Source organism: Malurus melanocephalus, unplaced genomic scaffold, assembly GCF_030028575.1.
Source record: "Malurus melanocephalus ecotype Western Australia unplaced genomic scaffold, MMel_1.1 scaffold_574, whole genome shotgun sequence".
Classification (NCBI taxonomy): domain Eukaryota; kingdom Metazoa; phylum Chordata; class Aves; order Passeriformes; family Maluridae; genus Malurus; species Malurus melanocephalus.
Genome location: NW_026623806.1, coordinates 234573 through 254349, shown reverse-complemented (window position 1 = coordinate 254349; position 19777 = coordinate 234573). Strand labels below are relative to the sequence as shown.

General features: G+C 52.3%; 3 protein-coding genes across 3 annotated transcripts in view; all 3 read right to left on the bottom strand.

Annotated features, from left to right (window-relative positions):
- The window catches only part of LOC130583282 (junctional adhesion molecule-like), a 2897-nt gene extending 1313 nt beyond the window's left edge, over positions 1-1584 (bottom strand). The window contains exons 1-3 of the mRNA XM_057382548.1: positions 1171-1584; positions 426-651; positions 181-307 (exon numbers count right to left, since the gene is read on the bottom strand). Coding sequence (XP_057238531.1) covers positions 181-307; positions 426-651; positions 1171-1401 — 584 coding nt within the window. The 5' untranslated portion in view covers positions 1402-1584. The remainder of the gene's footprint in view (positions 1-180; positions 308-425; positions 652-1170) is intronic.
- Positions 1585-5420: 3836 nt separating this feature from the next.
- On the bottom strand, positions 5421-12521 carry MPZL3 (myelin protein zero like 3). The gene is made up of 6 exons (XM_057382534.1): positions 12380-12521; positions 11219-11385; positions 10593-10803; positions 9225-9390; positions 8367-8433; positions 5421-6334 (listed from the first exon to the last, which is right to left on the bottom strand). The coding sequence occupies exons 1-6, from the start codon at positions 12459-12461 to the stop codon at positions 6308-6310; spliced, it is 720 nt and encodes a 239-aa protein (XP_057238517.1). The 5' UTR covers positions 12462-12521; the 3' UTR covers positions 5421-6307.
- Positions 12522-13627: 1106 nt separating this feature from the next.
- Positions 13628-18067, bottom strand: MPZL2 (myelin protein zero like 2). The gene is made up of 6 exons (XM_057382533.1): positions 17738-18067; positions 16364-16530; positions 15845-16055; positions 15196-15340; positions 14725-14814; positions 13628-14219 (listed from the first exon to the last, which is right to left on the bottom strand). The coding sequence occupies exons 1-5, from the start codon at positions 17790-17792 to the stop codon at positions 14754-14756; spliced, it is 639 nt and encodes a 212-aa protein (XP_057238516.1). The 5' UTR covers positions 17793-18067; the 3' UTR covers positions 13628-14219; positions 14725-14753.
- Positions 18068-19777: the final 1710 nt, after the last annotated feature.

Genomic DNA, 19777 nt, shown 5'->3' with positions numbered 1-19777 from the left:
CCCGGCCGCTCTGGGAGCCGAGGGGACACCGGCCAGGGCAAGGTGACACTAGATGGCAGCAGGAGCCTGCAGCCCACACCTGGCGAGCTGAACCCTCGCACCTGAGAGCCCGCCCCGTGGGACAGAGGAGGGCAAGGAGGTGTTTTCTCACTCCTGCCAACCCARAGCCCGTGTCGGTACCTCTTCCTCACGCAGAGCCCGGCCAGGAACGCCACCACCACGGCCACGCAGCCGCAGCCCACCACGGCCGGCCAGAACCCCGAATCCCTCGGGGGCGCGACATCCTCAGCACCCTCTGCTCCTCCTTCTGCCGGGGAGAAACCGAGGCAGGGGATGGCACCGCGGGGACGCCACCCGGCTGCGGGAGAGCCGCGGGGACATCTCCGGGGACAGCTCCGGGGACATCTCCGGGGCACGACACGCACCTCTGAGCACCGCGGGGCTGACGCGCAGCTCCGTCTGGCTCTTGAAGATGCTGCTGTTCTGCAGCAGCCTCAGCTCGCACTCGTAGGTGCCGCTGTCGTTGACACGCACGTCCCGCAGGCGGATGGAGCCGTCCGAGCGGGASATGTTCCCCCGCCACTGCACCCGGTTCTTGAAGCGGCCCACGGGCACGCCGTGGTTGCTGTAGTAAAAAAACACCATCTCCTCCTGCCAGGGCACAGGCGGCGTCAGGGGAAGGGAGTGGCGGTGCCCTGCCCTCCTCAGGAGCCATCACGTTCACACGCTCTCGCTCTCCCCGTGGGTTGCTCTCCTCGCACAGAGCTTGGCYTTCCCACACACTCCGCGAAAACCCCGGGATTCGGCACCCAGAGTGGTGCGGGGCCACGCAGAGGTGCCCTGCCACCACATGGGGACCCTTCCTCCTTTCCTGAAGCCTTCCTCCTCTCCTGGACCCTTCCTCCTTTCCTGGACCCTTCCTCCTTTCCCGGAGCCTTTCTCCCCTTGTGGACCCTTCAATCGTGGACCCTTCTTCCCCTCGTGGACCCTTTCTCCTCTCCTGGACCTGGATCCTTCCTTTCTCCTTTCTCCTGTCTTGGATCCTTCCTCCCGTCCTGGACCCTTCCTCCCCTCATGGCCTAGGCCAGTTCAGGCTTCCCCACAGCCTCCCCACGTTTGCCATGCTCACCCCCCCGTGTCCCCTCCCCTGCCAGCCCCGTCCTGACCCACCTGAGTGCCAGCTCCTGCCCTGTGCAGCCAGTCCACCTTGAGCAGGGTCCAGCCCTTGCTGTCSGAGTCGAGGAAGAGGCACTGCAGCAGCACGGAGTCCCCAGCCCTAGCTCGGAGCTGCGGCTCCATGAACACCCAGCCGGCCCCGCTGCACYGCTCTGCCGGGGACAAGGACAGCAGGATGAGCCCGGGGAGCACGGCCAGCTGCAGCCTGCCTGTCCCCATGGCCATCTGCTGTCCGGGCAAGCCTGGGGCTCACGCCACTGACCAGTCCAGAGGCCAAGCCTGTGCCTGACCCCTGCTCGTGGCGTGCCCGGGATGTGGGGCAGCACATCCTCCCTGCGCCACAGCGAGGGCTGGGAATGCGGCGTGTGACCCAGCCGAAGGGAGGTTGGGAGGCACAGCCCCTGCCCTGCACGCCTCGGAGCCACAGCCTGCAGCTCCTGCGGGGCCGTGCCGTGCCGTGCCGGTGAGTCACGGCTGGGAGAACCTGTGCTGCTCTCATCKGTGCCAGGCCAGCGGCAATTCAAGTGCTTCTCACCAATTTTCAGTTCCTCCCTCACTGCCCATTTGGCTTCCTTCCCCTTTGCTCAYAGGCTCCAGACCTGAGCTTGTCTGGCCACCTAACCACAGCGTGGGGTTTCTAGAGAAGCTGGGCAGTGGGGGAAAAAGCAAACCATGGGAACAGCACAGAGCACGGAGCTGCCACAACCTGCAGGGAGCAGCTGCCGGCTCACTGGGCCGTAGAGCGTGCGGCAGGAAGGGGTAAAATCTCTGAACTGMACGATTCTCTGAAATGAGGGGGCAGAAAACAGCACTGGAGCTCGTCAGAAGAAACCCCACCTGCCTCAGCGGCACGGCAAGGGGAGGCTGAGGCTCTGGCTGCTGTTTGCTGCGAGCTGGGGAGCTGATTCAGCGGGAGCTGCTCAGACAGGTAAGCTCGGCTTAGCCGCTGAGCCGCTCTGCTCAGCCTGACCACAAGCACTTGGCCAAGCACCAGGTGTTTGCCTGGAACCCCGTGAATAATGAATGCAAAGTGCTGCAGCTTCCCAAACGAGTTCTGTTGGTCTTGACCAGCTATGGAACAGAAAATTACAAATATTTGCCAGCGGAGAAGAGCAGAGGAGCTGCTTGCCTCGAGCAGAGCCCAAATCAATGCCTTGGAAACCTCTCCCTGTGTTTAGACTCGRTGAAGTGATTCTGATCCTTTCAAAGCCTCGGGAATAAGCACAGGACACATGGAGGGGATGCCAGAGCAGATGGAAGSCTGTTTGTAGGGGAGCTCTGCAGGAAGGGCAGGGGCAGCACACACAGGGGCCAGAGAAGGGACTGGCACCACCAGAGGAGCAGCTCCAAGGCTTCTCACCACAGCAGGAGAGAAACTGGTGGCTCTCAGAGCAAAGGCAGAGRGGAAAGCAGAGGGAAATAAAACTCAGAGCTTACCCAGCCATGCCAGCACCAGGGTCAGGCTCAGCAACACCTTCATCTCACTCTGAAAAGAACAGCAGAGGTGACACCTGCCCCAGRGGACACTGGGGACACCARGGACACAGGGAAAGTCAGGGCAGCACAGAGGGCAGGAACGGGCAGGAACCAGAGCTCTGGGTTTTGATTTTGAGCCTGTGCTGAGCCCGRCAAGGAGGAGCGAGCGTGGGGGAAAGGGCTTGGCCTAAACCCCTTCGTGCTTTCTCCTAAATGACGGCTTTTTCCTGTGGTTTGGGGGTCGAGCCTCTGCTCTGAGCCGAGCTTCTCTCAGCATTGCTTCTGCTCCCAGAGCAATCAGTTGTTTTTAATAGGACAGAATTAGGGAAGTTTGATCCCAAAACACAAACCCCCTACTCCAGAGTGAGCCCCCAGGGTGCTGCACATGGTGASAGCCACATCTGCTGCCTGCATTCAGCCTGACCTGCTCCACATCTCTCAGAGTCAAGCTGACATCTCCTYTCTGCACATCCCAGATTTGTCCTGCAGCCCAGGGAAGGATGGGCTGTCAGCACCGGCAATCTGCCAGCCTGTGTCCGAAGGAAGGCAGGAGTCAGCACCCTGCCTGCCTCATCCCTGCTCCCTGATTCCCAGTTGTGCCCATTCCAAACTTTTTTGAGGGTAAAAAGTTACTGAGAGCGGCTCTCCTGCCCGCAGARCTCTCACATGAAGCTGAGGCCGCCATTTACCAGCACCATTTTTCATTTTCCAATACAGAAATGAAAAAGAAAGACAGGAGCTGAATCATCTCTGGCATYTYGGTGGCTTTCATTTTTTTTGCTCCMCTGTGCAAGTGAGAGGATCTCCAGATYAGCCCCAGAATCAGCTGCTGGGGATCCTTGGATCAATTCTAGGCTGACAAAGTCACCACAGTACCTTCATCATCCTGCCCTTTCCACAAACCAAAAAACATGAGAAATGGCAGCAAAATTTCAGGAATTCTCTCCCATCTGCCTCTCACACCCCGGAGCCCTCTGGGGCTGGGTTTTTGCGGGGTTTGCTGTGCTCCTGCCATGACCCACTTTGCTGCACAGCCCAGGCTGGTGCACACACGACCGACAAACCCCGCTCCTGCTCAGGGCCAGCACGGCTCAGGGCAGCAGGCACAGCATCCTCCTTCCCCAGRGACTGCCAAAATGCAGCTCTGCACCCTCCCAGGACCACCCCACGCAGCCCCAACAACAAAAAGATGGCATTTCCATACCCAGAACCTCCCCAAATCCCCAGAACCTTCCAAATCTCCCTGCAGCYGAGCTGCTGGAGCCCTGGGCTTCATTTGCCACCGAGTCCTTGCTGGGTTTGCTGCCCTGCTTTTGGAAGGAGTTGTGGTGCTGTCTGGGAGCACATTTTTGCAGGGTGTCCCCCTGTGACACGGGGCAGGGACAGGGTGCTGGGAGGCAYCAGCTGGAGCCAGCACCCACTCACCAGGCTGTGCTTTGTGCTCCAGTGCTGACACATCCAAAATCGCCCTTCCCAAACAGATCGGGGTTAAAAAGGACACAGACACCACCTGGCCTTTGCATTTCCCTTTGCATTTCTCACATGGGGTGAGGCACCAGCACTTCTGCTCCTCTTCTCAGGAAATAAAAAAATGCARAAATAAATATTACAGCAAAAACCACTCACCTGGTGTGGCCTGGCAAGGCAGCTTGTCTTGTATAAAGTGATTGATTTGGGGTATCAGAATCAGTTGGTAAATTATCTCGAGGTGTGTGCAGGATCTGTCTCAGCAGTGTCTGTTCCTTTTCTCAGGTTAACTGTGATGGGCACTGTCACAACCAAGAGGAAGCAGAACAAAAACTGGGGATGTGACACGGGAAAGGGAACCCCTCCCCTCAGAGGGGCGATGGGGCAGCTCCCAGGGGTGCCTCACTTGGCCGAGCTGTGCTCAGGCCCAGAGTGACCAACTGACCTGGCTGGTTGTGATGACCAGCCCAGCAGACAGATTCCTGCTGTGCACCCCGAGCTCCCTCCTGCTCTGTTTTTGGGGTTCAGAGCGGGATCCTGTCCCAGCAGCACTGGGCAATGTGGCTGTGCCTTCTGGTGCCACCACAGCCCCAGCACRGGCAGCTGCTGCCTTCTGAGCCACCCACCAGCCCCTGCTTTCCATCACTGAATCCCCCTGGCCCATCTGAAAGCCCATTTTCACCCTTCCTCTTTCCTCCAGACACCACAGCAGCTCCTGTTCTCCGTTCCAGTCTCAGTGGTGCACCGAGACATTTGCATGAGGGCAGCACTGGAGCAGAAAGCTCAGCCCCACTCACAGCTCCAAGCTGGCAGCTCAATTTTGCACCAGGAATATTCACCCAGGATTCAGCACCCTCCTGGCCAGAGAGTCACAGCTGAGATCCAACACTTTGCAGCAAAAAAAGAGCTTTTGGTTTCCACAGAGAAGTGGAACAGCAAAGCCACTTCCCCCGGGCTCCATGATCCCCCCACCAGCCTTTCCCGGGGSAAGTTTGGGCTGACAAAGATGTTGTGTCACCAGGGAGCACAAACATTTTAAATATTGCTTTAGAGTAGACAGGAGAAAAAGTGTTTTTCTTTATCTGGAGGCAYAGATCTACAGCTGACCTACTTCTCACTGAGGAGCTTCACCGCACCTGAGACCTGGGATGCTCAGGGGGGATTTGGTATCTGCTCCCTTTTCGCTCAAATCTGCTCCTAAAAACCTTYACCCACCATCCCATGGCAATTTTTACCCCTCAGGATGGCAGATTTAGGAGTTCAGCTGTATTTAGCCAAATAAAGAGACTCAGAGCATGGAATGAAATAATGCAATTTATTGGTAATGGTACACGGAAATTCAACAGCAAACTTGTAGCACATCTGTAAAAGGAGAATATTTGACTAACTCAGAAAGGAAGCAGCTTTTTAGGGATTTATTGAATGAATTCCACTGCTCTCTGCCATCCAWTATTGGCCAGGGCTGGTGAAAGAGGAATTGCCCTTCCTCAAGGGGAAGCAATGCTGAACCATTTCCCTACAATGGGAGGGAGGRAGGAAGAAAACAACTACTGCAAAAAAAAAAAAACATTGCTTTGGGCAGTGCTTGAGTCCATGGCTGAGGTAGATGGGGTTATGTGTCCCCAGAAACAGAGTCCCCATTTGCATTTCTGATTTAAATAAAGAAGAAATTGTAACTTCCTATGAATTGTGCTTCACTTCTACGAGTAGAAGGAGATTCAGCCCAGTGATGAGGCTGAATAAACCRAAAAATACTTCAAAAGCAGTAGGTTCTCTTCACTCCAAGACAGAGGATTCTTCATCAAACTGGTTTTGAGTCCAAAAAACCTGAGAATTTTGTCAGTGCCCAGAGAGCTGGAGCAGCTTTTGCTTCGAGAAGTTGGATTTTGAGGGCTCAGGAAGGGAGGGATATCAYCAAAAAAAWTCAAACCAATAAATCAAATCAATCTGCMGGTAAACCAAGGCACATTGGCACTGTAGGCACTGCAGAAGGGAGGGTAAGATATTCTTTTCCCCAATAAATTAGAAAGACTTTTTTTTTTAAAAAAAATTCATTATTTTGTGCATTGTTCTTCCAATCCACCGAGAGTAGAGCACATCCTTCAATCTGCACTGGKTATCCAGCAGCCTCTGGGAGGGTCTAACCACCATTTTCAGGGTTGTAATTTTAGCTTTTTTCTCCAGAGCTTCAGTATGGATCTTCCTCATCCGTATCCTAAATGGGGAACATGGAAAGAAATTGGGATTCTGTGTAAAGACAGGAATGAGTTAAGCCAAATGCTGAGCCTGCCTGGGCTCCTGGCAAGAACCTAAACGCTTCCCAGAAATGCTGCTGTGCTTGAGCAGGACAGAGAAGCTGTGAAAACACCGGTATAAATATAAATATAAATGTAAATACAGACACCTATAAAGCACTAACTTGGTTTGAATCCCCCCAGACACTGTCACCACAGCGTAACCCACATGTGTGAAACATGTTTGGAGAGAAGCAGCAGCTGAAGATGAAGCAGAAAGTGCAGCACCTCCCTGCAGAGATCATCCTGAGCAGCACAAATTATTGTTTTTGAGCCCTGACAACCACTCAGAGCCCCATCTGAGTCTGTTGCTGTAACCACAGGACTCATTTGGTGTCCCCACAAGCAGCTCTGAGCTGGAAACTCACCCAAACTCCTCAGCTCCACCAGGCAAATCTCACTGACACTCCYGACTTTTTGAGCCTAAAGAGATTTTTTCCATTGGCTTTGCAATTTTAATTGTTTGGTCACGTATTGAGCATGGAAAAAGCACATTAGAGAAACCTCAAAAATGCRGAATCGTTAAAGTGAGTGGGGCAGYGYTCTCAGAGGCCTGATCAGATAAATATTAAATATAAATATAATAAAGTGTCAGGCAGCAAAGGATCAAACCTGACCAAATACATGCAAGCAGCAGGATTTTATCACTCCAGTTTGACTCCTCCCAAAGGATGAGAAGACATTTTTCAACTTTTAACATCTCCCACATCCTGACAGCGTTTCCCTCACCAAACTGCGGCTCCATCCTTTCCCTGATTCCCARAATGTCACCTGGAGCAGCCTCAGGCACAGAGCATTTCCTGCATCCTGCRCCTCCCCAAACCCTCCTTCCCAGCACTGCAGCCCTGGACCTGCCGTGCCTTTTGCAGAATTGTAAATATTTTATGTCCAGCTTACGTAATTGCCTGTTTTCCATCCTGTATCTCACAGAAACCATCAGCACACGCCTGTCTGAAGGCTTGGGCATTTAGGAGCATTTTAAATCACTGGCATTAGAGGGGTGAATCAAGCGACACTGGCGTGTTTAAATCCTCCTTAACACACATCCTGACTCTGGTGAGAGGCACAGGAACCCCTGAGGTCAATCTGCTCTGCAGGGAGGGAATGAAAGGCCTCTCAAATTGGGAATTAGTCTGGAATGTGCCCCACTTGTGGCTGCTGATCCAAACCAGGGGAAGCAGGTGGCCAAAACACTCAGGAGCTGATGAACAGGAGCTGCTGCTGGGCTGGGAAAGGAAGGGGCAAAATGAGAAGGAAACGGCGGCTTCARAGAGTGCAGCAAACAAAAAMCAGAAACAAACAAACAAACAAACCACCRGGCTTGAGCAATGCTCTGTTGCAACACGAATGAAGAAAAAGGAGSAAGATCTCTGCAAAAACACAGCACTGCCAGCTCCAAACTGCTCACTCAGAGCCCCTAAAGGGACCCCGCAGCAGCTTCAGGCACTTCAATCCTGATTTTCCATCTTARAGCGATTGATTCCAAKCAARTCAAATGAAAAATCAGTTTGGTGGATCTCATGACAGCTTCCCCACCAGTACCACCAGCAGCTCTCACAGCTGGGAAGCTCTGAGGAGCCATTTGGGACACCCAAAGGTGTTCTGACACTTTTGATTCCAATCAAGTCAAATGAGAAATCAGTTTGGTGGATCTCATGACAGCTTCCTCACCAGTACCACCAGCAGCTGGGAAACTCTGAGGAGCCATTTGGGACACCCAAGGGTGTTCTGACACCTTTGATTCCAATCAAATCAAATGAAAAATCAGTTTGGTGGATCTCATGACAGATTCCTCACCAGTACCACCAGCAGCTCTTGGTGCCCACAGTTGGGGAGCTCTGAGGAGCCATTTGGGACACCCAAAGGTGTTCTGACACCCTGCCTGCTGCTCTCAGCACCTCCTCGGAGTACCCAAGTTGGCAAACCCCCCGGTGACAGCAGACTTTCACTTACCACACAGCTCAGACACCACTCCCTGAGCTTCCCCCCGCAGCAGCCGGCYGTCTCTGGGAGCTCAGGCCTGCAGGAAAAGCACAGCAGCAGTTGGACTTTCCCCTCCTAGACATTCCCAAATCGCCTCTGGACTGTAAATTCTTGTTATAGCACATGGGACTGAAGTTTTTCACCGTGGTGAAAAGCCTTTGGCTCCGCACAGCAAAACCAAAATGACTCAAAACTGCCCGGTGCCTCATTTTGAAGGTGGATATTTCACTCAAGCACCACAAAGAGTAACACAAAAGCTGCTTTTTGGCTGGCAAATCTTACACCACCTATCAGAACATTAAAAGGCTGCAGTAAAAATATCATTTTGCAAGGAATTGTTGTATGGAAATAATTTCAAAGCCAGGTGCAGCTCCTGCAGAAGCGCTGTTACCTCATCCTTTTCTCTACTGAACCTTCCCAGAGCAGAAGGGAATTCAGTCCCCAAAGCTCCTGCAGTGCTGAGCATCTCTGCTCAGGGCCACCTCACCATATTTGGTTTATTTTATCATTATGGGAACTTCACATCMAAATGCAACACTCAAAGCTCACGTGTGCAAAACGTCCTGCTGACTCAGGCCGAAGGAAACCTGATTACAGAAGTGAAATAATGTCTAAAGTGCCTCGGTTCCACAGCATTCCTCACGCAAATCGGAGAAAAGGGGATGTGCAGCACTTGGTTTATGCTCCAAAATGGGAATTTCCCATTTGAGAGGCAATACCAGTGATTGAACTGCAGTTTATGCTGAAGGAAAATGGGGAAATCCTCCCTGGTGCTGTGCCAACACCCCAAAGTGGAAATGCAGGCTCCAGCTCGCAGCCACCACTTACTCATCAGACACCTCGATGGAGGATTTCTTGTAGCCAGATTTTCCTTTCTCCTTCTGCTGCCGGAATTTCCTTCCCATCCTCACCAGCAGCAGAACGACCACGATGGCAGAAGGGAGAAACACCAGGATGGACAGCAGGGTTGCTGAGGTCAGCTGGAAGGTCAGGCCTGCAATGGGACACAGCTCTGCTGAGCTTCTGGCATAAAAACCACCCAGGGCACAGCTTGGTGGCCCTTTCACATGAAACATGGGGCTGGCAGACTCCAAACAGCCCTAAACCTGCAGGGCTCCTGTCCCCAAATCTGCAGGGCTGCTGTCCCCAAATCTGCAGGGCTCCTGATCCCAAACCTGCGGGGCTCCTGCCCCTAAATCTGTGGGATTCCTGCCCCCAAATCTGCCGGGCTCTTGCCCCCAAAACTGCAGGGCTCCTGTCCCCAAATCTGCTGGGCTGATGTCCCCAAATCTGCGGGAAACCTGCCTGTAAATCTGCAAGGTTCTTGTCCCCAAATCTGTAGGGCTCGTGTCCCCAAATCTGCTGGGCTCCTGTCCCAAAATCTGCCAGGGTCCTGTCCCCAAACCTGTGGGGAACCTGTCCCCAAATCTGTGGGGTTCCTGTCCCCAAATCTGTGGGGTTCCTGTCCCCAAAACTCCAAGGGTCTTGTCCCCAAACCTGCAGGGCTGATGCCCCTAAATCTGCAAGGTTCTTGTCCCTAAATCTGCAAGGTTCTTGTCCCTAAATCTACAGGGCTCCTGTCCCCTAAATCTGCAAGGTTCTTGTCCCCAAACCCGCAGGGTTCCTGTCCCCAAACCTGCAGGGCTCCTGTCCCCAAATCTGCAAGGCTGATGCCCCTAAATCTGCAATGTTCTTGTCCCCAAACCCGCAGGGTTCCTGTCCCCAAACCTGCGGGGTTCCTGTCTCCAAACCCAGCCCAGGCAGGCGCTCAGATGCAGGAGCTGCAAAGGAAGGCAGGGCAYGGCACAGTTCCATCAGCACTGGGAATTTGGGGCAGGGCTGGCACGCARGGCAGATGAGGAAATTATTACTGACAATCAGCGCTTCTGATGTGGGGATTATTTTTAGGCCAGCGCTTCCTCAATGTTTAACTTGCTCTGCCGCAATTTGCGGAGGCTGAAACTTCTGAACAAAGGGACACTTTTGACTCCTGTTATCACCACAGCTTCCCCCGTCCCCTTCCTGCCCCAAATCGATTCGAAGCACTGAGCTCAGAGAGCAGAGCTGAGCTAACCCCTGCTCAAACTCCAGCATGGAGCTCCAGGGAGCGTTTCCCACGCGATGCTCAGAGCTCCGCGATCCCACAAAGCGATTCTGTCACACAAATGAGGCCAAATTAGGGGCAGGGAGCCTTACCCCGCTCTGTCACCACCAGCACGGTCTGGGGGATGTTGTGATAAACATCTGGAGGGTTTTTCACGCTGCACGTGAAGGTCCCGTTGTCGCTGAGCKCCGGGCTCTCGATAGCGATGGAAGCGTCGCCCCTAGCAACGTTCCCGACCCAGGATATCCTGTCTTTGAACTTCCCCGCCGTTGTGGGGTGTGGAACGGACTGATAATAAAAAATCTGCAAAGAGGGAAAGGCAATAATTGTGGGACWAAGACAGGCATCTGAGAAAGCAGAGCAAACTGCTTTTTGCATTGTAAAAATGAAGGAATAAGGACGCATTTAGAAGTAAGAAAGAATATTTTCTATATTATAAAAATAAATCTACCAACCAAATCTTTACAGTTATTCTGCCCAGTGCACGATGCAGCACTTGTGGCAAACCCCAACATTTATCTATTTTATCAACATTATGCAATGTTGTATTTACAGAGAATTTTCTTTTTTTTTTGCTCGAAGAACACCAAAGGAATTTTACAGGGGAAAAGAAGAAAACAATGAGAGTGCCAAACCCCAAAGTGAGGCAGYAGCCCAAAAAGCAAACAGAAAACTCTGATTTTCAGCGTGCCCAGAGGCCTGGCCCCGTTCCACCTACTGTCTCCATCTGCCCCTCGGTGAGGGGCCGGTAGGTCCAGTCCACCAGCAGGCTGTCCGTGATGGGGGAGCTGGACTTGAAGGAGCATTTCAGCAGAACTTGCTCGCCCACGAAGGCTCGGACCTTAGGACTGGTTTTAATTTCCAGGGAAAGGACGTTGCAGACACCTGATGGAACAGGCACAAAAAGGGCAGGGATTAATTTCTCGTTACCTGGGAGGTGCAAAATTATCCCAAAAGTGCTGAGACACGTGCAGGACAACCAGATTTCAGAGAGCAGAGCACAGCAGTGACTCCCTACCCTCACWGGAATTTGAAGGAAAGCAGAAAACTTCCCTGAGCTGTTCTCTGAGGGACTGGAATGGGATCCAAATAAACCTGTGAAGGACCACCCAGAGCCCAGATGTGGAGATAAAGAGTCCAGAAATGGAACCAGCTGGGTCTCTGACGAGAAATCACCTGTTTTAGGTACTTTAAAGCAATGGTTTTTTACCACAACGCCTGAATTGCACACCCACGGGTCAACAGTCTCGGCAGAGCACCGAGCGCCCTCAGTTCCTGTTTCCAGTGCGTGCGGCCGCTTCTGTCCCGGCCCTTGCGGAGCTTCCACCGCCCCCAGACCATCCCCACCCCGGCACGACCCTTCCCGAGCCTCCCGGACGGCCCTTCCCGGCCTTTCCACCCTCACTGGGGTACCCACAGCCAGGGGATCGCCCTTCCCGAGCCTCCCGGGACCATCCAGCGCTCCCGGAGCCGCATCCCCGCCCGCTTCCCACTCGCGATCCCCGGAGCACCGCGGGCAGCGCCGCTCCCGTCCCGTCCCGTCCGGTCCATCCCAACCCGAACCCCGTTACCGAGCAGCAGCAGAGCCCCCCGCGGGACGAGGAGGAGGAGGAGGAGGAGGAGGAAGAGGAGGCGGCCGGCCCCCGTCCCATCCCGTCCATCCTGTCCCGTCCATCCCATCCCATTCCATCCCGTCCCATCCCATCCCCACCGAGCCCCCGTTACCGAGCAGCAGCAGAGCTCCCCGCCGGACCAGGAGGAGGAGGAGGAGGAAGAGGAGGAGGGGGAAGAGGCGGCGGCCGGCCCCCGTCCCATTCCCTCCATCCCATTCCATTCCATTCCATCCCGTCCCGTCCCATCCCCACCGAGCCCCCGTTACCGAGCAGCAGCAGAGCTCCCCGCCGGACCAGGAGGAGGAGGAGGAGGCGGCCCCCGGCCCCCGCCGCCCCTCGGCGCCGCATCCCGGCCGGGCTCAGCCCCGGAACATGGCGCTCACCTGGCGCAGGTGAGGGCGGGGCAGCCCCGAAATGGCCGCGGCTCCTGGGCACACCCGGGGACACCCGGAGACACCCGGGGACAGCCAGGGACACCCGGGGACACCCAGGGACACCTGGGGCCGTGCCGAGTCCAAGGGTCCCGCGTGGTCCCCGCGGTCCCCAAATCCCCGAGCAGCTCCTGTCACAGCCACTCGCTCACTGCGCTTTATTTATTTTTTTATTCGGGTGCTGCTGCAGAACGAGGAATGTGTCTGGATTATCTTAAGTCAGGACATTTCTTGCTGTAGGATTTCTACACTTTCAGGCATAATCAGCAAAAAAAGGAGAGCTAATCAGGGGAACAGGCAGCGGTTGCATCCCTCAGCCAGGACATCCTGGAACTAACAAATCTTAGTATTAATTAATCTGTATTAAATCAATATGTGCATGTGTGTCTATGTGTACATTGCTAACTGGGAAAAACACCCGAGGTTTAGATATCCTAGAGCTGAACTCTCTGGATGATAACACTGAAAATCACATCACAGGTCRAAAAGACTCTGCCCCTGAGCACGATTAGAAATTYGCTGGGGTTACRTGATTTGTMTGGGAATTAATAACTCAGCATATTTGGAAAGTTATTAACTCTGCACTCTGGGTGTAAATAATGGTGTGAGMAGTGCAGAGGGCAGTGCTGGGTTTGTGGGACACCACCGAGCACCCAGGCTTGGGCTCCTCTGAAATCAATCATCAATAATCAATCAATGTCTCTCTGAAGCGTTTCGTTATTGGCTTGTCCCACACYGGGTAACAAATCCTATTTTGGGGACAAACAGTGCAAAGTTGCTCTTTTGAGGTGTCAGGAGCACTCTCCACACCAGCAGGGCTGTCAGCAAGGTGCCTTTATTTACAACACAGTGAGTGAAAATGAAAACAGCCAGGTAACAGCCAGGTAACAGCCAGGAGATGAGGCTGGCACAACACAGTTTATAAAGCCATATAAAGACATTCCACAAACAAACAGGTCAAGGCTTTGATTTGGGGCTGGGTAAACACTGTAACAGGATTGGTTTGGGGCTGGGTAATACTGCTACAGCTCCAYGGGTTCTGTGGTTTTGGGGGATGGAGCTAAGGGGAGCAGAGGGGAGCGCTGSAATARTGRGAGTGGGAATGGGAACAGGAGAGGAGCAGCTGAATTGGGGCAGAAAACTCCCCTCAGTCCCCAGAGCCCCCAAAACTCTCAAAGCTGCAAGAGATGCACGTGAAATGTTATCCCTAATAACCAACAGCACACATTGCCCAGCTCTAACACTGTCCATCTAAAGTAGAAAARGGATTCCAAGCACGTTTGTTSCTCCAGCTGAGCCCTYGCTGCTCTGTCTTCATTTCCAAGAYGCCAGGGAGGACCTCAGGGAGGAGAAACGGAGCAACACAAAGGCACGTTGTGGTTTTTAAGGTGCGAGAGTGCATCTAACACCTCCCAAGCCTCAGCTCACTCAGCTGTCTCGGCACTTGCATCTTCCAGAGAAGCCTTGCTCACATTGCACGGGTGAGAAGATGAAGGAAAGTTCCTTGTTCATGGGGCGAGTTCATCCTGCTTTGCTGTTTTTTTTTGCTGCAGGGGATTCTCAGCTCATGGAAAGTCACCGTCCTTCCGTGCAGGACTTTCAGGTTGAGCGTCTGTAATCTGGCTTTGTTCTAGTTCCCCAAATTACAAGCTCTCACCAGCTGCTTTGGAAGTACCTGAGAAGAAAGATGATTAAAAAAAAACAAACATCTATTACTCAGGGTTGTTGACAAAAAAYAAAATAATAGAGGCGACTGCTGACCTCAGAAACTGTGGGTGAAATTTATGCTGACACGTTTAGGCAGAGACAGAGAATATGGAAACAGTTCCAGTCTTCCTGCAGCAATTTTAAAACAATGGAGGTTMAAGTAGTCAAAAAGCAGATTCAAAATTGACAAAAGGGAAGTAATTCATTCCTCTTCATCCTCAAAGCGGGAATGCCATGGAAAGCAGCAACAATGGCTTTCCTGCTTCTCAACAGCAGGGGTGGAGGAATCTCTTGTGCATTTAAGAGGCTGGGATTGCTCAGGGATTGTTCAGCTGTCTCTAAAGGATCCTCAACATTAAAGTGTGACTGTGGCTTCAGTTCTGACTGTGAATAGCAGCGAAATACCCGAGGGAATCCATCTCAGAGTCCACAGGAACATTGGGACAAAAAATTAGAGAAGTTTGGATGGATACCTGCATTGTGCACAACAGCAAAGATCTTTTTAGTCTTCCAATGGAATGGGTTCCTTTTCCTCACTCATCTTCAGGCTCTCCTTTTCTTTACTGTTATAAAAAGGGAGGGGAAAAAAAGAAAAAGAAAAAAAAAAAAGCCCAAATCAGTGTCACGGTGAGCAGCAGGGTGCCCTGAGTCACACAGAGCACACCTAGGTGAGGTGGTGACGGTGCCACACGTGTCTGGCATCATCTGCCAGCAGAGCTGGGTCCTTCTCTGAGTGAGGAGCACCGAGAAGAGCAAAAGCCAAACCAGGACTCCCAGCTCGTCCATCCTGGGGCTCTGYTCTGCCWGCACACAGCCAATTATCGCTAATTGGGCTGGCAGTTTTGCATTGGAGATGCTCGGTGCAGGGGCCGAGCCAATCGTGGAGATAACAGATAACACTGAGAGCTCTCCCAGGAGCCCATCCCTCCCTGCCGGGTCCTTACAGCTCAGCGTCTGCCACCTCCATCCTCTTGTCTCGCGCTYTCCTGCGACGCTGCCGACAGATAATCACGGCTGCCACCACGATGATCATCAGGACAGAGGCAGATCCGATGGCCACGGCCAGGAAATGGATTTCTGAGAAGCTCACTGCGTGGGGAGGGAGAGAGGGATGAGCCACAGGGACGAGGCTGAGATCCTGCATCTGTGAATAAAATCTTATCCCCTCCTGCTGTTGCTGTTGGCCAGACAGCAGACACAAAATAACAGACACAAAKACACACATATACACACACAAAAAGTACCCACTTTATTCTGGGACAGGCCTCTTTTATCCACTTTAGCCACCAGTGCATACATTTGTGTCACACATACATTGGTCAGTGAGGCTGTCACTTTCTACTCATCAGCATCAGATTAGGTTTGCAAAAGCTACAGCATTAATAATGTTTATAATTGTAAACCACCTGCATTATCAATTCTACATTCCAATCTCTTTTTTCTCAAAACTGCTAAAGACGTAGCGTTTTTCTCCCATGCAAGCTGTTAACACTCCCTACATCCTGCTTTCCACTCCCCCATAATTTTCCCAGATATGGAGAAAAACCACGCTGGTTAAATCCACACAGCTCTGGGGGTTTCTCGGGCTCTCACCTTTGTGCACAACCCGCAGCCGCACCTCCCCGATGGTGCCGTGGACGTCGGGGAAGTTGATCACCTGGCAGGTGAAGGTCCCGTTGTCGCTGGGCTGCAGGTTCCAGATSATGATGGAGACGTCGTTGCGCTCGATGTTCCCATCCCAGGTCACTCTYTCTTTAAATCTTCCAGCGGGGGGTTTGCAGGGCCCCTTCTGGTAGTGAAACACCTAAAAAAATCCCAGAAACATGGGCTGGAAAGGATCTGGAAGATTCCTGTGCACTATGATGTACCTAAAGCAGGGCTCAGCTCTGCTGTCAGCAGATCCAGCTTCACCGAGCCACAGATATTTTAACCCTGATCACCCAAAACTAAACATGAGAGTGTTTTTTAGGCAGAGTCCACCAACAGAACTCGGATTAGTCATTCCCAGTGACAAAAGCCCGAGTGTAGCTGTGGGTTCCAGTTGTTTCCCACATCTGGGACAGCTTTACTGGGGCAAATCTGAACCCCTGAAAACATAAAGATTTCACTCACCTGCTCATGAGAGCTCAGATCCTCGGGCTGGAAGTTCCAGSTCACGATCAGATCCTGGCTCACGGGGCTGCTGCTGGAAAAGGTGCATTTCAGCCGCTGGTTTGTTCCGTTGACAGCAAACACCTCCTTGGCGGTGTGAACCTCCACCGCTGCCGCCAGCCACAGCGCTGCGGGGCGAACAGAGGGGTCACAGGGGGAAATCGTTGTCTGGAGTGAGCTCAGCACCACTCCCTGACGGTTTTTAGGTTTTTAAGAGCCTTATCTGTGCTGGCAATGGATAATCTGGGTGTCTCAGGAACATTCCATGGGGGTTGGGTACTGCAGATTTATTCAGAAAATAATTCTGAATAAAATTACACAAAGAGAGCAGCCCTGCCCTTTCAAACGGGAAAAAACCCACTCAATAATTGCTATTTCCCACGCCAGAACCCGCTTTTATGCTCTTTATACCCGCTCTCGTGCACATCACAGTGAAACTGCTCTTACTGATATATCCAGAGMCGGTTTTAGGGGGTTTAGAGTCTACCTGGACAACTGCAGGTAAATTCAGTCAGGATGAGGAATTCCAGAGGAAATCCTCAAGGTAAATGTGGATTTGTTCCAAAAGGAACATCCTCACCACCACCGCAGCTTCTGCTTTCAAAATCAGTGAGCATCACTAACTCAGTGCTACCCCGAAAAAGGGACAGCGAGGAAAAGGAAGGAGGAAAACAACAAACGGGAAAAATTAATGGTTTGCTGATGAAGGAAAAGGAAAATCAGTCATTTCCTATCACTTTAGGAAGTTAACTTGCCCCAGTGTGACTCAAGCCAAAAAAAACTTATCTAGGGTTGTAAACTATGACTTCATAATAAAGAAGCATTTGGAAGTAATTTATAACCAAAGACTTCCTTCCAAATAATTCCTTATCTCGGTGGGGTAAATATTTGGAATGCCAAAACTTTGAATGTATTCACACGTGAAAAACTTCACTGGCAGAAGTCACATTACTCACGCAAAGATTCGGTGCCAAATTTTCTCATTTTAAACTCCTTGAAAAGCGCAACTGCGAGGAATATGTGTAAAATACTTTTTTTTTTTTTTCAAAGCGGATTACATCCGTGGGAAAGGAGGGTGTGGTATTCCTAAAACCCCGGAGTTTTGATATAAACCACTGAAAATTAAAGCGAATTTCGTGTCAGTCTGGAACCTTTGCTGTGTAAAGGATCTGAACCCGGAGCTCCTGGACAATCCCTGATTGTTTAGGAACAAAAAAAAAAAAAAAAAAAAAAAAAAAAAAAAAAAAAAAACAAAACAAAACAAAAATCTCTGAAGGATAATTTAAAGGATCAGAAGAAGGAAGTGAGGGCGGCAGCACAGCCAGCTATCCTTACCTCGGAGCTGCGCCCCAAGGACGAGCGCRGCGCCCAGCCAGGTGCGGCCGCGCATCGGGGAGAAAAGTCCGGGGCTGCCAAGATAAATTCCCTTCGTGTTCTGAGTAACCGGCTGAAAGATGAGTTTTTCAATGTTTTCCCGGCACAACAGGGCAAGTTCCTCCCGCCGGCTCGGCCTGCGAGGGAAGGGGAGCGCTGTTCGTGCCCGCGCTGTGCCCGCTGTGCCCAGCCCCGCTCCCTTCTGCCCCTGAATCASCGAGATTCCCAAGGTAAGATCAATTTCTTCTCCGTCCCATATTCCTTTGCTCTTTTGTGTTGCAATCTTTCCTCCTCCCAGCTGCCACCTGAAACCACTCCCCTCCTGTGGGAGGTAAAAGAAAATTTGCCTGGAGGTGTTCATAGGTGGCGCGAAGGAATGAAGGCCATTTGTTCGGCAAAAAAACCTGCAAACGATCCACAAAAAGAGCAGCCCAAGATTGAYAGCGAGTGGCCGCAGTGCAGGCACTCATCCAGGAGAGGGAAACATCCCCCCAAAACACAGATAAATGCCCTAAAATTTGAATATTCCTTGGCTGCAGSAAAGATTGGGAGCCTGCATTGACTGGTGTTTGGGAAATTCTTGGAAAAGCCGAGTGGCAAATGAGTCCAGCCCGGGGACAGTCACAGGGAAACCCTTTAGTGCTCCACAAGTGAGAAATTCCACAGAACACAAAACATTCTGCTGGAGGCACTTGGCAGTTGTGAGAGTGTGAAACCCAATCTGAGCCTCGGTGCTGCCAAAATGAAGATATTTTCATTCGAGGGCCGTAAATCGCCGGCTGTGGCAGGGTTTGTGTCTGGGTCACGATGGCGTTCCCAGAAATCATCCCAAGTTATCGCTTTCACTCGTGGCTGGTGCGRATTTCCCTCGCAGATTTGGGGAGGGTGCCCGAAACTCTGGGTGTTTGGGAGGGCGCTCCCTTCAGCGGTTTGGTGATGGAAAAACAGCACCGAGAACAGCAGCTGCGTGATTGTCCCCAAAACTTGCGGGATTGTCCCCAAAACCTGCGTGATTGTCCCCAAAAACTGCGTGATTGTCCCCAAAAACTGCGGGATTGTCCCAAAAAACTGCGGGATTGACCCCAAAACCTGCGGGATTGTCCCCAAAAACTGCGGGATTGTCCCCAAAATCTGCGTGATTGACCCCAAAACCTGCGGGATTGTCCCCAAAACCTTCGTGGATTGTCCCCAAAACCTGCGTGTTTGTCCCCAAAACCTCCGGGATTGTCCCCAAAAACTGCGTGGATTGTCCCCAAAACCTCCGTGATTCTCCCCAAAACTAAACGGAGAATCCTGTGACTGCCAACACATCCCCGAGACCCCGAGAAGCTCCGTTTTCCTGGGAAAAACTCGCTCCTGAGTTAGCCCTTCATCGCTGCATCTCCCCACATTTCCACTCCGTTGCTATTCCAAAATATCACCTCATCTTTTTTCCTCGCCCCCCGAATATTGATCAGTCCGGGGTTTGTTCAGGCTGGGTTTAACGCTCCTTCAAGGCAGAGTTTAGCAGCCAATTTGCGGCCACTTCCTGAGATTATTCCTGCGCAGGGCCGGGAACAGGAGCAGTTCCACCTCTGCCGACACTTTTCCCAATCCCCAAAAGACTTTTCCCAATCCCCAAAAGACTTTTCCCAATCCCCAAAAGACTTTTCCCAATCCCCATCTGCTTTCCAAACATGCGGAATACAAATTTTAAGAGAAAACCACATCCCTGGCGCGCTCACCAGGGATTTAAATTCTCCGGTGTTCCATTTGGAAACATAAATAAAGAAAACAGAGCTCTGACAGCTACGAGGAGCGCCCCGATAAATGAAACAGGGCACGGCAATATTGCGTGTCGTTGTTCCAGAAGCTGGAACGGCTCGGTCCCGGTGTCACGGACCGGGCTGGCACGGACCGAGCCCGGCGAGCGGCGCTGSCCAGGGCGGGAGCCCCCTCTAGCGGGGCGCGGCCGCTTCCAGGCGGGGAAAAACWCCCAAAAATGATGCTGGGATGGCTCCG